At 46.6% G+C, this 17,091-nt stretch overlaps 1 protein-coding gene across 8 annotated transcripts in view; it reads right to left on the reverse strand.

Moving 5' to 3' along the window:
- Positions 1 to 9,812: 9,812 nt before the first annotated feature.
- The window catches only part of USP48 (ubiquitin specific peptidase 48), a 72,192-nt gene continuing 64,913 nt past the window's right edge, over positions 9,813 to 17,091 (reverse strand). For all 8 annotated transcript variants that reach the window (XM_036845901.1, XM_036845918.1, XM_036845908.1 and 5 more), the window contains 4 exons: positions 15,002 to 15,127; positions 13,468 to 13,516; positions 11,243 to 11,269; positions 9,813 to 10,178 (listed from right to left, as the gene is read on the reverse strand). In XM_036845901.1, coding sequence (XP_036701796.1) covers positions 10,156 to 10,178; positions 11,243 to 11,269; positions 13,468 to 13,516; positions 15,002 to 15,127 — 225 coding nt within the window. In that variant the 3' untranslated portion in view covers positions 9,813 to 10,155. The remainder of the gene's footprint in view (positions 10,179 to 11,242; positions 11,270 to 13,467; positions 13,517 to 15,001; positions 15,128 to 17,091) is intronic.

Below are 17,091 nucleotides of genomic sequence, written 5' to 3' on the forward strand. Positions count from 1 at the left end.
TCGCCGCCGCCGCCGCCGCCGCCGCAGTTCGGGGGGTGGGGGGGGCGGCGTCACGTGACCGCGGAGCCTCCTTCCCGGCGCGCTCCCCCCCCCACCACCACTGCGGAGCCAGAGCTGGAGCCGCGGGCTCGGCGGAGGCCCCTACTCGGCCGCCCGCCACAGCAGGTCCCGGAGGCGGGCGCTCTGCGCCCCATTTTACAGGTCGGGTAACTGAGAACTGGAGAGGGCAAGGACCGGCTCAAGGTTACACGGCTAAACTGGCAGGGCCGGGCGAGGACCCAGCGGTCCAGCCGACAGTCCCTGCTCCAAGGGGAGAGGGGCAACTTCTGCGACAAGTGGGGTCGACGGGAAAGTGGGGGACACGCCCTAGGCCCGCGAGTCTGCAGGGGCGGGGAGGAAGGAGAAGGCGGCCAGGTTTAGCTGGATGAGGAAGCTGTGCCCCCGCGGCACGTCCTACGCGCCCGGGCGCTTCGCGTGCCTCCTGGCAGCGGCCGCGCGGTGGCCCCGCAGCCGGTTAGCGGCTCTCCGACATCCTCCCAGGACTAGGTAGCTCTCTTCCTACTCCCAACCTAACCGGGGAACGGGGGTGGCGAACCTCAGGCCACGCTCGAAAGGAGAAGTAGAGGGAAGGCTGCAGGAGAAAGGGGGGGTGAGGGCAAGAGTGAAAACCCAGGCACGAAGGGGCCTCAGACATCACCTTAACCTGACCTCTGAGACCCAGAGAGGGGAAGAGGCTTGCCCAAGGTCACAATCAAGTGAGCAGCAGCAATGCTGTGGACTCTTGAGCGGCTCCTGGGCCCCTCTCCCCACTGGACTCCCCTCCAAGGAGCAACCACCCTAGATGAACAGAGGAAACAGGCAGTGTGCCTACAAGGCCAGAGCTGTCGGGGACCATGGGTGAGGCTGTGGTTGGTAGGCCTGTGTCACACAGAATGCTGATTTTAGAGGCGATCTTTACACCTCTGGATCTCACGCCCTCGCTCTAATAACTGGAGAAACTGAGGTTGTGAAAGGGGTAGAAACCTCCATCTCGTCTACCCTCCAAGGTCAGTGAGTCCATAGGCCCACTTCACAGACAAGATTTAAGGAAGATTCAAGACTTGTATTCATTTACTCACCATATTTGTTGAGCACCTGCTGTGTGCTTACCAAGGGACCGTCACTTCCACGGTCCCCATTCCCCCCTCTATCTTCCCAGCCATGGGGATTCATTTCATTAAGGAAAAGACCTGGGGCCTTCAGCAATGCTTCTATCAGCCTCTGGACAATCTGAGCCTTTCAAGCCTGAGTTTTCAGTCCCACAGGGGTTGGGACCAGGGCCATGTTTCCCCACCAAGGCTCTCACCTCAACCAACAGAGATTAGAATTAAGGGGGAGTAGCAGGCCATTCCTCACCCTCATCCCATCTCCTGAAAATGTGAAAAGGCAGAGGGGATGTAGGGATGGGGCACGCATTCTTTCCAGTCCTTCTGTGTCTCTTCCGCAGGCACGCCCCAGCCATGGGTGGGAAAGAGTTCCCAGCCCAGGGCTTCTCAAACTTCTAAGAGCACAGGAGTGGCCTGATCCAGATTCAGTGGGTCTGGGGCCTGGGCTTCTGCATTTCTAATACAGCTTCACAGCATTGCCGGTGCTCTGGGGCCACAGATAACATTTTGAATAGTGCTGGCAGAACAAGGCCTTCAGGGAAGAAGAAAGAAAACTGCAGGGGCTCCGAGAGCAGCACCTACTCACTCTGGGCCCCCCCCCCACCCCGGGGGGGCGTTTGATTTCCTGCCTAAGCATCAGGCCTGAGCCTGATCCTTCTCAGGATGCACCAGGGCTTTATAGTTTGGTTCAAAGCTGTAGTTAAGAGGGAAGAAGTTGAATGAGACAAGGTACTTCTGGGGATGGTGCAGAAGGGATTTCATAGTGCAGCAACTGCCCCAGACTGGTATGTTGTACAGGACACCGGTCCTGAGAGATGCTTGGTGAAGTAAAATCGTATTTGGGAAACACTGGTTGAAAACCTAAGGCCCTTCCAGGGCAGCATGCACTGGGCTAACCTGCCTACAGCAAGGCTGGGCTCACACATCTCGGGAAGGGCACACAAACTCCAAGGTTCTCTGAAGCACTACATCTCCTCCCATCCTCTGTCTTTTTTGTGAACTGGGCCAGATGGATCCTTGAATTCAGTTCCCATCAAAATTCCGGTGCCTCTTCATCTTCTCCAACTACTCGCCCAAAAACCCCTCTTCCCCTCCATGCTGTGAGACGGAGACCATGGGCTTCCAGCTCTGGCCAGGAAAGCACTGCTGGTGGTACCATTCCAGACTGGACTCCGGAGTGAAGCCAAAGTGCCTCACGTGAGCCACAGCAAGGGGCCCGATGGAGGCAGAGGAGGTGCGGAAAGAAACTAAGTGAGGAGTTGCAGCTGTGATCTTTCGTGGTCTGGACCAGCAGACTCCAAGGTCTCCAAGGGCCTGTGGTCCTATGGGCACCGAGGGACTGAATGTACCCAATCCTGGCCGAGTAGGTCAAAAAACGAAGGCTCTTCTGTGCCAGGCCTCTATTTCTTATTAACCAAGGAGCTCTTCAATTACAGCACTTTCCTCTTTACAGAAAACCTCAGTGCAAGAGGCTTATAATCTCTCCTGTGTCCTGGGGGGCAGCATGCTGAGACTCTCAGGGGCCCTGGGGAGACGGCAGCCGGCACGTGCCGTAGGGGGCTGGGCACAGAGCCTGGCATGGAGCCTGGGTATTAAAGGGAAGATTGAATGAAGGCCCCGGAGCTTCGCTTTCCCTGCCCTATTTCAATCCAAACCACTCAAGACTGACCGCTCATGCATGGCTGCCTCTGGGCACAAGCCTTTTCTTTTCCAAACACTTAATACATTGCGACCCTGCCCTCCCTCCCCACTGCTGAAAAATGAAAGCTGGCTTCAAAAAATCTGACATCTAAGAAGGCTGGAGAGTGAAAACGTGGGTGGCACAGCTGTAAACTTGGAATCATGCACGAGGGAGTCCAAAACTGGGAATGGAAATTACTCTCTGCCACCCTTCCCTGCCTGGCCAGACCAGAAAGATAGGGATGGGAACTGCCCAGTGGGAAAGGCAGAGGGAGAAGACCCCAAAGTGGTGGGTCCCCAAGGTGTGTTGTCCGCAGAACACTGAGTCAGGTCTAGGAGGGGCTGGTGAAGAGGAGGAGGGTGGGCTGCAGGGATGGCTGGAAGAAAGTTCCGCTCCAGTAAGAACAAGACCGATGAGGACTGAGAGTCAGCTCCAGGGCACATCCGTCAAGAAAGGTTCTGAGGCCTCAGTGTCTCGGTGGGCTGCCATGCTGATGCCGGGCACACAGCAGAGAGGATGCCACCCTGGGGGGACCCACTCTTGGATCACAACTGTGAACACAGCTAGGAAATCCCCATTTTGAGGACAAAGGAGACAAGCCTAAAGGTGGGGACAGCACTGGTCATACCGAAGTAATAGAAAACTCTCTCCCAGGGATCTTGCTGTTGCTGGACAAGAGCTTCCAGCGGGTCCTGAAGTGTTCATCCGGTTTTTCCTTGCTGAGAACATATGTGACACACTGCAGGATACAGGATGAATAAGATGGCCAGAGACCCTGCCCTCAGGGAGCTAGACCAGTCCAGCACTAATTAGGTTGATTCATTTTCTGGGATTTGGAGTGGTTTTAAATGCAGACGTAAGGTGCTTCCCTGGTGGCGCAGTGGTTAAGAATCTGCCTGCCAATGCAGGGGACATGGGTTCGAGCCCTGGCCCAGGAAGATCCCATATGCCGCGGAGCAACTAAGCCCGCGCGCTGCAACTTCTGAAGCCCGCGCGCCACAACTACTGAAGCCCGTGCACCTAGAGCCCGTGCTCCGCAACAGAAGCCACTGCAGTGAGAAGCCCGTGCACCGCAACGAAGAGTAGCCCCCGCTCACCGCTACCAGAGAAAGCCCGCACACAGCAAAGACCCAACGCAGCCAAAAATAAATAAATTTTAAAAAATAAAATAAAATAAATGCAGACATAAGATCCAGCACAGCCCTAACTCTGGCTCCCAGTTAAGACAAAAATAAGTAATTCACTCTAGTTCCAGAATTCTCGACAGTCTCCTCCTTCACCCAGAGCCAGTGCACGCTACAGATGGGACAGGAGATGCAGCAAAAACTCCAAACATAAACCAATCAAAGAAATGTCTCACATATAAAACAAGAGTCCTTAGAGGTGGTCCAGTCGGGCAATTTCCCAAACGCACTCCCTGGACTTTGAGGTAGTGGGTGGCGGTAGGGGTGAAGAGATGAGGCCCCACTGCCTCCTTCCACCTAACTCCTGCTCAACAATTTCTACACCCAACTTCCCTTTAGAGCGAACACTGAGGCACAAAGGGGAACACACTTATCCAGGACCATAAAAAGAGCTGGTAAAAGTTTAGTGTTCTCTCCATTACAAATACGCCAGAGAATGGGGGGAGGGGAGACCAAGATCCAAGCTTGCAGAGGCCCATGTGCCAGCCGGCAACATTTCAACCCAGGCAGCCGCTGCCCAGGCCTTCTGGCTTCCTTGGGGTGTGTCCCCCACTTCCTGTGGCCCAGGGCCTGCCTCGCCTGGCAGCACTAACGCAGATCTGGAATTCAAGCTGCCATTCCAGCTGCTGTTATGAGGCTGGTCCCCTCCCTGACCAAGAGCAATTTCACTTCAAAGGCCCTGGCCTACGCAGTCCCAGCCAAATCCTTGAAAGCAGGTCTTTTTGGTTTTTCCCCTTTAAACATGTTGGGGGAGAACAGATGATGCCCTCTGTTTGAGACCAATACAGTAATTATGTTGGATAAGCTCTCAGAACTAACTTCAGGGGGAATTCAGACAACCTCATGAATGGCAAAGTGTGAACACACGGCACAAGAGGAGCCACTGCGTCACTGGTGCCCGTGGACGGAGCCCGTTTGGCAGCAGGATACACGTCTTCGGGAAACGTGGTCTTGCCTCTGCTTGGGGAGACACAGCCAGGGCTTAGTCCAGTAATGAGCTGGTGCAGGTCCCAATTCTAAAGGCAGAACAATGTCACCTAGAAAAGGCCAGACTGGGCTTCCCTGGTGGCGCAGTGGTTGGGAATCCGCCTGCCAATGCAGGGGACACAGGTTCGGGCCCTAGTCCGGGAAGATCCCACATGCCGCGGAGCAGCTAAGCCCGTGTGCCACAACTACCGAGCCTGCGCTCTAGAGCCCGTGAGCCACAACTACTGAAGCCTAGAGCCCATGCTCCGCAACAAGAGAAGCCACCGCAATGAGAAGCCCACACGCTGCAACGAAGAGTGGCCCCTGCTCGCCGCAACTAGAGAAAGCCCACGTGCAGCAATGAAGACCCAACACAGCCAAAAATAATAAATAAATAATAATAATAATAATAAAGAAAAGGCCAGACAACTCCTGGCAAGTTACAAAGATGACTTGATGCACAAGATCAATTCTGCAACCTCTTCCCAAAACCTAAGAGGCTCAGCAAAGATACCTAACTCTTACCGTATGAACAAATGTCACCAACTTGCCTGAAACATATGCATTTTTTTAAAGTGCTGAATGTGATATGGTTGGCAGTACACGGCAGTCATGTGATAAAGCGGGTCCTGTGGCTTATCTGTTGGGGAAGTTCCCAGAAGCACAAGAAATACCTGTTCCATGTACCCTACTCTTGAAAAATATTATTCACTAAATCTCAAGAGGTAAATAAAGAATATAAAACACGATTCTCAGATCAGAAAGTAGCCTGAAGCACTGGCCGCAGTCTTCTGCTTTGCCCGGTGCCTGCACAGCCCGGCCTCTGAGGCTCAGGGCACCTGTTCCTGATGTTCTTGGCAATGACAATCAAAACACTGGAAGCTGCCCCTCTGGGGCAGAACCTGCCTATCACAAAGACATAAATCTTCAACATGCATTCCAAACGTGTTTCAAATTCCTTTCAACATGACCCTGCAAATAAACATAGAATCAAGGAACCTTACTGTTTGGCCATTAGCTTCACTTTCCTTATGGGCCAAGAGGAAACACTTATATAACAGAATAATCAAACACACCTGTCCAGCCATCATTTTAACGGCTTCCAGCGTAACGTATGTCCTGAAGTTCTCAGGGAGGGGGTTCCAGGCAGCTTGGCTATGCAGTTACAAGACCTCTTTTTGAAGACTTGCGGGAAAGATTCCACAGCATTTCCTTACAAAGGCTAAAGTCTAATTACAAAGAATCACGAAGTATTTTACCCCAACAGTGTTTATTACTGCATGATCCTCAGTGTGGGAGGGTGAACAAAGCAGCAAATACTGCTCTGTTCGAAGAGATAATTTGGAAACCAAGACAAAGCAAAGCTAAGCAACTTTGCTTAGTTAAAGGTAAATGGTGAGATTATCTATAACACAGGTGACCCAACTTCTCAGACTAGCCCTTTCAACACTCGCCTACACGAGTATGTGCTATCTGAACAGCCAGCAGACTCCTCAGCCCAATTAACTCAAAAGCCAGATTTGAGAAAAACCCACAAATGTTTGGGATGTATGAGATGGAGGCGTTGTTTTCTACGTCTCTCTACTAGACTCTTTTTTTTTTTTTTTGGGCTATGTTGGGTCTTCGTTGCTGTGCGTGGGCTTCCTCTAGTTGCGGCGAGCGGGGACTACGCTTCGTTGCGGTGCACAGGCTTCTCATTGCAGTGGCTTCTCCTGTTGCAGAGCACGGGCTCTAGGCGCGTGGGCTTCAGTAGTTGTGGCGTGCAGGCTCAGTAGTTGTGGCGCACGGGCTTAGTTGCTCCGCGGCATGTGGGATCTTCCCAGACCAGGGCTCGAACCCATGTCCCCTGCACTGGCAGGCAGATTCTTAACCACTGCGCCACCAAGTCTCCCTATTAGACTTGGCCCTCAGGACTCGGCACAAAGCTGTTGCTCAGTGAAGTATGTGAAACAAAGTGTTACCATTTTACAAATGTCTGTAATCTGTACTTTAATGAATAAAGGATTCCACTCATGTTGATAATCAAATTCCCAGCCAATATTGGTATCTATGCATTGCCTGGATTTTGGGGGTGGTAAATGGCTAGCTTTCAGAATCAGAAATACAGTTCGTGACAAAACCCTGCACCTGGGGTGGGGATGCACGGGCCATTGGCAAAGGGGTGAGAATCTCCTTAAAATGAAAATGCTGGTTGTTCATGAGACTGAACTCTATTCACAGTCCCCTGTAACACTGAACAAGCTGAACATCCAAATGCCAGAGAGAAAGGATGTGACACTCCTGCGCGATTCTATAACAGGAGAGCCAGGCTTCAGTGCTCATTTCACCTTAGCAGTTTGTTCAGACAGAGATAAATCACCCTTTGGGTGTTTAAAACAGGTTATTCAATCCTAGCATTCACTTCAAGTATTAACCAGGGTCTGATCAAGAAGCCCATGACCACACAGACCAACCAAATCGACATTTAAAGTAATAAAATAATTCGCTCTGGATTATGATGCCACAGAAACAAAGGGACATACATTTCTTTGAAATTGGGCAGAATGGTAACTGTAATTCTACACAATAAAGTTCATTAATACACAGATACTTATTCCCCCCAAGGAATGAAGACATCCAAACGGCGACCTATATTTGAGGTGACGGCAACAACTTGTAGCAGAATGGCATGTTGTACACATCAGATTGGGATTGAGGAATGGACAGAAATACAATGGGGATGGGGGGCAGGGGTGACTTCAAGCTTCATTTTACCTTCCACAGAAGACTGTCTTTAAAAAGCAAGAACAAAAACAAAACCACATGCATAAGAAACCTGACGGAAAGAGTCTCTGCACCTTAGTGTGGTCATAGTCAAGGAGACAACTGATCTCCATCTATTAATACAGACAAGGCAAGAACTCATTTTAGGTTACATGTTGTACCTGTTTTCCCTGTACAAAGTGGTGAGGGCCACTAAATACACGTACTCATGACTGTGTAACTCCGCCGACTGTGGGCGGGAGAGGGCCCAGCCCAAGGCTTCTCAACAGGGGCGGCTTGCACATGCAGATTTAGTGGGTCTCAGGCCTGAAAACCTGCATTTCTAATACAGCTTCGCAATGCTGCTGGTACTGTGGGGCCACAGACATCACTCTGAGCAGTGCGGGGCTAGGAGCACACGGTTAAGTCGTGGGGGCGGGAGACAGAAAACTGCTGGAGCATCACCTGCTCACACAGGGCCCACCCCGCTCCCACCACCTGTGCAGATCAATAAGGGAGCCAGTACTGGGTCATCAGCCTGAAAGACCTACCACAAGCTGTTATTTTGTACCACTGCATGAGGAAAAAAAAGACTCCAAGTAACACATTTTAAAACAGTTATTAACAGCAAACTGGGGAAATACATCAGATTTCTGGGTGACTACTGACATGTTTATGTCAATCCCCAGAAAGAACCTTCTCTGGACAAACAGCTTCTTTACAGGGAGGAGGAAGCAGCTGCATCAAGTACTAAGTGAACTTGCACACAAGTCTTTACCCTGGGAAAGTAGTAGTTGCTTGGCATGTTATTATTTTATGTTCAGGTTCATTGGGGGGGGCGGGTGTTGGGATCTAAAAATGAGGATTAGCTCATGACCTGGACCTCAAGTCCTTCCCTTCCCTTTGCCGACCTGAGGGTGGGGCCCACAGGTTCCTAGGATGGGTTGTGAGGGTCCTGTGTGCGGTGCATTCTCCCACACAGACTCATTAGACACCCCCTGCCTCCCCAGGAGGTACAGACTGAAGACACTGCAAACACAGAGGGGAAACTCAGGTAAGAAGTTGTAATTTTACCAAAAAGCCATCATTACTCTGATAAAAAGATCTATTCAAAGGGGATGCTGCCAAGGTTCCTGGTCCTCAAATTGAAACCTGACACCCCCATCCGGTATTTCAGTTTAAATTTTCAGAAAAGGGAGGGGTTAAAAAAAAAAAAAAAAAACCCAGCAAAACCCAGGGCTAAATAAAGTGTTAGCAAGAGAGACGCCTGAGTCAGCATCTCGGCCGCAAACTTGTACATACGTACTCAGAGGAAACAGTGAAACAAACTCCAGTCTTAATTCCATTTGAAAATCCTTCAATATTCTAACGAATACTGCTTTGGTCATGTGTTGCTAACCAACAATCCTGAGCTGGATGACGTGGCACACTCCATGCACACATTTTTTTCCATTTTTGAACAATGTGATCTAAAAGATCCTTTCTGGATGTTTCGGAAGAATGCTTTCAAAAAAAGAGAAGTGAGATCCAAGAAATGGCGGACTTGGAGGATGGGAAGAAGAAATTTTATATAAAAACCCGTGTTATTTTCCAAATGTATTTCAGGCCATTTTACTCTTCAGAAAAGGTGGTCAGACTTCTCAAAAGTGCAAGGTGTATTTGATTTCCCACTTTTTAATAATAGCAAAACTGGAGGATGCTATGACATGTAATACGTTCGCCATCCTTTCTGAAATGCGTGGAAGTAAAAAGCCTTTGAAGACAAAAGTGAGACACAATCCCTTGGCTCACTGCAGGAGACACGCAGGTGCACCCTCCTTTCCCAGCACTAAGTCAGAGACCAGCGGGCAGGATGTGAGGCGGGTGCACTGGAGCCGACACGGAGAGGAATCTAATCTGAAGACACTTTTCCACAATTACGGCAAGTTCTTCACTTTCATGCTTTATTGAAAGTAAAATATGAATCAAAGACAGGTATTGGTAAGCAGGTTATGTCTCTAAAGAATTACTTTTAGTTCAGAGCAGAATGTTGTCCCATCTCCTGTCATACAAATCCTTTATGGACCAATGCATCTGGTATGAAACTCAAGCAAGGAAATATAACAGAACTTTATTCCCTCCCATGCCTATAAATCTCATATGTAAACATGATTTACTGATACTGCTACTAAACTTCTTCAGTCTTTACTTGCCCATTCCCCCCCCCACCCCCCTTAAATATAAAATTTGAAACATTTCCTTCAAGTCTGATGGCCTTCAGTGCAATCTGCTTTGACATAAGGCATTTGGGGACAGTCACTTTTGAATGGTTTTCTGCCTTGCGGAGGAGTCATGTAATGGTTTAATTCTTAAATCCACTTTTTCTGTAATGCCCTAACATGTCAAACTCCTCTTCCTTTCTGGTCATTTCTTAGCAGTCAGCAAATGTTCAAAAAGATTAATGTCCAAGAAGACCAGTACCTGGGAAAAGAAACACATGTGGAGGTACAGTTGTGAACTGCAAGGTAAGAGTTCATATATTCCATCTGCCAAGAACGCATCACCAACAGGGAATATCCAACTTAATAAATGAGCGCAGAAGCCTTTTGACGTTGAAGGATAAGAAAAAGTATCAACAGACTCCAGGTTTTCGGCTAAAGCACATTCCTGTTGAAAGCCACGCGGCTCCTATTAGTTATCTTCACACAAGTTAATCAGATTTTACTGATGCTTTCATTTGATGGCCATTTTTCATAAAGAAATTTTTTGCTTTGTTTGTTTTGTTTTAACCACATCAGGAGTTTCTGTGTAGTGGGAACGTGTAGACAAAAAGCCGCACTGAGAGGGAGGCTTTATTTAGGCCAGTAGCTTGGCTCACTTGTTCGCTTTAGCAAAGAACCCCTGGTATTCGATTCAACCTCATTCTTGGGCAAAGTTGCAACCTGTCATGGATCTCTGGACTAGGCCACAAAGAATCAAACTGGCAACAGTTAAATCTGTAAATGTCAAAGGTCTGGATTCGACTATGTGCACAACAATAGTGGCCAAGATGTAGTAGGAGGCACTGCCGTTTATCCATTTAAAGTAATAATCCAAGAAATGCCTAATTCTAAATAGATCAATGATACCTCTTCACTGAACCTAATATAATTCAGCAAATTCTTCTCCTCTAATTCTTATCAGTTACATACAAACTGTTTTGCTCTAAGATGGGACTGACAGGAGGAACTTGAAAAGGTTAAGTATAAAAATCAAAATGCCACTAGCTAATTCCCCAACTTCCCCACGAAATGAGAAAGAAAAAGCAGAATGGACATCTGGCAGTAGATACGTCTAACACACAGGCCCTATTTGAGGCCCTAAGGCCTGAGTGCTGATACAGATAATGAAGAAGCTTGAATAAAAAATGCATTTAACTAAAATTAATTTCAGTCATGAGACTCAGATGGAATTAAATTTTAAAATCAAATCATAGGCTTCACTTTAATAGAAAATTACAGTATGACTCTGACATTCATGAACAAAACGTGACAAATGTAACTTACCTTTAAACCCTTCTTCTGGCATACACACTGGAAGGAAAAAAACAGAATTCCAAATTGAAAAGATTGTCACTACCGACAGTAATAAGTTCACTTCAATGCCTAAAGACGAAAAGTTTAAAATAACTTTTAATTACCTTATTCACCTATAAACATTACCTTTGAAGTTATAGATAATAATCAAATGAAAATCTTTCTCTTTATTTCTGTCAGAGCAATACATATGCATCACTCAAAAGACAAATACTGGGAGAACAAGGGTTGTAACTGGAGCCAACATTTTGCATGATGGGGGGAGGGGGCCGGAGAAAACCATGTGGCCATCGCCCTCTCTCCCCCTCCCCCTCCCATTCCCACACTCTAGAAGGAACCACTTTCAGCCCTTGCAGCCACTTCTGGTATTTAACCTCTGTTATTTCTAAATAACATGCTTATATTGCTAATTCATAATTTTAGATACTATCTAATAATTTCAGTGAAAGATAAAAATTTAGTTCTTCTACCACCTCTTACATACCACCTGCCCCGGAAGTACATACCACTGTCCTGACACAGTGACAGTTTTTGTTAAGCTAATCTCCAATGTTCACATTATGTTGTATTCCGTAATACTGCTCACAGTTGACCTCCCTGGTGTACCTTGGTTAGAGTTCCTGTCTGGTATGACTGTGTCTTTCTGGGGTTGGTAACTACTGCATTATTTATGTGTTTCATTTTCTCTGTACTATCTCCAATTCAAGTGTAAACTCTGAAAGAGCTGTAAACCTCAAGACAGTCATCTATCACTTCCACTCTTCCCAGGGGACATCCTGTGCCAAAGCCTGCATCCCACTGCTCCAATCTGCATCGGGTGTGCTCAACAGCTGCTGCAGAGCTTCCGTCCTGGAATTTCCCCCTCACCAGCTTCTAGGGCATCTATTCCTATGTTGGATCCCTGTTTTTGGGTTCCACTGTTGACTTCTTTCTTGATTTACTCTCTCATTTAACAGAGCACACCCTCCCAGAGTATCTCGGCAAATGGTGTGTGAGAGAAATTTGAGGCCTTACATTCAAAAAGCCATCAAGTGTGACGTTAAAATAAAGTCTGTCTAGTTATAGAATTCGATTCAAACTCACTTTTCCTCAGAATCTTGTGGGCACTGGTCCATTAGTTTGTCTTTCTGACTCTTCATCCTGTGAATGTGTCTGGTTTTTCCTTCTATACCTCTAGATGCTTTTAGGGTCTTCTTATCCCTAGATTTGTACTTTACTGTACCAGGCCCTTGGTGCACTCATTTTTTATTTTCATGAATTATTTTCTGTTCTCTGAATGTTCCTTACACATAGACTATTTGCTCTTTCTCTCGTATTGTTTATAGTTAATTTTTAAGCTTTCTTATGCTTCCTGTGTTGTCTATTTTCCCTGGGCTCCTTTTTTTTCAGTCTGTTGATTGACGTCTTTTGGTTTCATGCTCTTTGCTCAACTGTCTGGTGCTCTCTAGTTGTCCATTTCCACCTATTTAAGTGTGAGGCACTAAAAAGATGCCTAAAAACTGTCCGGTGGGCAGTGGTGGGCTTCACCCAAGGGTACCTGGGAGACAAACCACTTCCTAAAAATATTTGTAGGTTGTTTTCTTGAATTGCCCGTTTCCCCAGAGGATCATCCCTTCCCTCGAGCTGCCAGTATTTGAACAAAGAGCTGGTGGGTGGTCTCCCTGTTTGGTAGGTAATGGGCCTCATTATCACCTTTCTAGGTTAATTTCTTCAAAGAGCTGAAACAAACTCTACAGGTTGAGAAGAGGCAGTGACATGAGGGAAGGGCTGTGAGGATCTGCAAGGTAGTGAGCTGTCTAACTACTTCTTATACAGCTTCCAACCTGCCTTTAAGTTTAGACCCCACTCTTACGTTCAAAGGCACCTAGGGCATCCAATTCCTGTGTACCTGTCTGAGGCTCTGCAATTTGAATTAGCTTTGCTTTTTGTTGACCTCTTTCACCTGCAGGCTTACATTTATTTGTTTCCTATGGTAAATTAATTAATTAGTACTGTTTTCTACACTTTCTAAATTTTCATAGGTATCATTCTTACTATGATCTTTTCAGAGCAATAATGTAAGATTCTACCTTAACATGTAGAAGCTTTGTTCAAGTTTAAAAGTAAAAGCATTGTAGACTAAAGCATCAATAACTATAATCCCACCTTCCTTTAACAAGTTCCTCAGCAAATTCCCAAAACAAGTTGGTCTTTACCTTGCATGACATCATCCATTGCAGCATAATCTGCAATTGGTTCATCAGCCTAGAAAACAAATGAAGACAATTCAAAACCACAAGGGAGTGGAAGCCAGGAGGAGGATAACGTCGCATCCACCTCACACGGAAGGCTGGTCCCGAGCCCACCAGTGTGTTGCTCCAAGACACAAGTACAAACACTGTCCAGTGGAAAACAGGGTTCAAGCCAGAGTTGGCAATGTCCAGGATTAACAAAGGATGCCTTGTCAATGGTGGGTCTAGACTCAATACCCTGATAACCACACAGACTGCACACTGGATGTGGCACTGTTTTCCTGCTCCTCAAATACCTTTAGATGCAGAAAGGTTCAGATACCCTGAGGTTACTAAACACTGATCTAAGTGATATGACTTAAGGTGCCAGTGATGACAGCGTGAGTTGGCAGAAATCAAGTCAGAATGGTCCTCTAAAAATGCCAATTAGGTTAAAAATACATTTTCATCCCTCCTCAACATCAAGAAAAAAATACCCATGTCCTTTTTAAGGCAGAAGCCAGCACTGAGTCTGAGCTTGCGGTGGGATTAGCTGCAAGGGCCAAGAGGACAATGACCAATATGGACTCTAGTTGCCCATGTGAAGTACAAACGCTTTAACTGCACAGGCTGTTTCTAGGATTTCAGACGGCGTCCTTAGGATTCAGCAAACCAAACAGGCTTTCAAAATAATTCCACAGAACCTACAGTTCCAAGAAAAGCAAACAGGAAGGGGGTAGGTAGCAGGATGAGGGGTGTGTGTGTGTGTGTGTGTGTGTGTGTGTGTGTGTATGTGTGTAGGGGTAGATATGCGTCTCCATGACCATTTCCAGGGCCTAACTTTATGTGATCACAATTGAGGCTCTACGGTATGAAAAATATATTTCACAGTTCAAAACCTGAAAAATATTCTATCACATCATGCAGGGGGCATGCTTCTAGCCACAAAGAAACAAAAGAGGCAAAGGAAAGTGACAAAATCAGGCCCTGAGGGAGGGCAGGATTGGGCTAAAGAGGCTGGTTCAATGATTCTTCTTCTGTGACAAAGTTTCAGAAGCCCCTACTTTCTAAAACACACCTACCTCTCCTAAATCCGTTCTCCCCAAAGCCAATTTCCACACCCTGGGCAAGAATCCCATGAAGCCAACCAAAAGTATTTTGACTCTTGTGGCCAAGCCTTGTGTCTTATGTCTGTTTCCTGTACTTATGAGGAAAGGTGGAGATGCTTTAATAGTAGAAATACGGTTAAGTAATTCGCTGATCCAAAAGTTAGGGAGGAGGTTAAATCTAGATTATTTTAAACAAGAATTATTAAAACCCCACAAGACCCAATGATGTTGTGACCTCCTCTAAGTCTCTCATGGCTCACCCAGAGATGGAGAATGTAGAGGCCAGCAAAACTCACAGCAGAAGCTTCTTACCACACCCTGCTGAGAACCTGAGGTAACTGTAACCACCACTGCCCGCAGTTTACACATGAGAATCCCTAGAATCCCTCAGGTAAAGAGCTGTTACCTACCTTTAACAAAATGACAGATTCAGGAATGACGCCAAGGGTTCCGAGGGTGGCACAGTCATCACTTAAAATCTTTCCATCAATTGACAGATTCTGGTCAAAAGGAGCAACTGAAAATGCATGCATGATCTGTGCCAATATAAAAGAAACAAAGTTTGTATAAAGCAAAATACTGAGACTTATACCCTATTTGAAGAAATAATGCATAGATTCTGAGGGTGAAATAAAAGACTTCAGAATACAAAAGATACAACAGTTTACAGTCAGCTCGCTTGCTAAATTCCTATTGAGACTCTAATCCCAATACATCTGAGAACATTCTTAGGAGGCCTGATAGAGAATTAGGAGACAATTATACCCACAGGACCTTGTCTTCTGCATCTGACAACCTCTCCACGGGTCGGGGTGCGGAGAAAACAAAGGAGCAGAAGGTGGGGCTGGGCTGACAGCTCCTCGGGTAATAAGGCTTGAGCAAGGCCGTCACTGTCACCCCTATCATGCCCAGGTTCCACATCGTTTTAATAACCAAGTCAATTCCAAATTCTTTCATAAGACCATCTCTAAATTAACCAGAAGGCTATCTGGACTCTTCTCGTTTTGATCCCCTTAGTGAGCAGCCAGGACTACAAAATTCAGCCATTGGGCCCTGTCACATATTCTTAGACCGAATCTTGCCTCTAGGGACCAGAATATGAATTTCTTAAGGGTAGGGGCTATATACTCCAGCCCAGTTCTAGCCAAGTCTTAAAAATTGAATACATTCAGAAAGACTATTGTGCATAATACTTAAACATTGTTTTCAAATTCAGGAAAATTTTTTATCACGTCCAGGGAGTAAATACCAGTGCGAAGTAAGGAGGAGTTGGGCTCAGAGAGGCACACATAGGTACCCTTCAATGATACATTCTAATTCTTCACTTGGGTGTATTCTAGAGTATTCATTTTATTATGCTGCATAACCGAGTTCCATACTCCTTGAATATGTTCCATTACATGTATCTCATTACACCAATAGCCATGTGACAGGGAAACCTTTCTACCCTTTTATGCACTCTATTCCTCTACTCTTTGAAAAATCTGGAAAGACAAAACAAGCAGCCCTGAACCAACTGTGTATATAATTGGGCCCTAGAGCTTTCCAGCTGGGAAGACCGTGACCAGAAAAGTGATTTTAATAACAGTGCACAGGAAAATAACAACAGGATAACAACACTGGCCTCCTCCCTAACTGTTAGGCCAGATTCGTAATTGGACTTCTCAAAGGGACATCAGGCCCTCAGAAGCAAGCAGAGACTGATTAAACAGGGATCTGTAGCTACGGTGCACTGACATCATCAATGATCTGTCTATGAAGCAATGAGCCTATTTCTGGTACGTGAGAAGTACTGATGGGACAGTTCTACTGAAGGCAGTCCAGCACACGGGCATCAGGCAGAGGCAGCAGCCCCAGTTAGTAAATATGACCCATGAAGAAGAAAGCACAGTTACAGAGGAAGTGTCTGATACCAACTTAATGTGGGCAATGTCACAGCTGCATGACTGTAGGAATGCTAGTTCACACGCCTAAGTGGGATGCACAGGGTCTTCGCACCACCACACAACATTGGACCAACCGCAAATACCTCTAGACACGAGTTCCATCACTGAGGGGTGGAGGCTCATACTTTTATATTTTGAGCGCACAGACAAGGACATTTCAATTCATTCAACAACTCATGAAGATTTATTACACCATGTGTTGACTACTGTGCTAGGTACTGGAAATATAAAAGTGAATAATCCCACCCCGGAGAGGTCCAGAGGACAAAACCAAACAGTGAAGATGGTGGCAGAAAGTACACATTGCTCCTAGCGGAGCACATAGAAAGGAGCAGTTAGCTGTGTAACTGAAGGCCAAGACAGGTTTTGCAGAAAAGATGTTGTGAAAGATGAACAGTGCTTACTAGTGAGGAGAAAATGGTATTTCAGAATGAGGGAACAGGCCAAAGGCATGGAGGCCTGTGCCCTGTATAATAATAATTCATAAACCATAAATGCTAGGAGAATGCTTCAGAAGAATTAACATTCTATAGGTGTGTTTAACAAGCGGGTGC

This window comes from Balaenoptera musculus, chromosome 1 (assembly GCF_009873245.2).
Source record: "Balaenoptera musculus isolate JJ_BM4_2016_0621 chromosome 1, mBalMus1.pri.v3, whole genome shotgun sequence".
In the NCBI taxonomy this organism is placed as follows: Eukaryota; Metazoa; Chordata; class Mammalia; order Artiodactyla; family Balaenopteridae; genus Balaenoptera; species Balaenoptera musculus.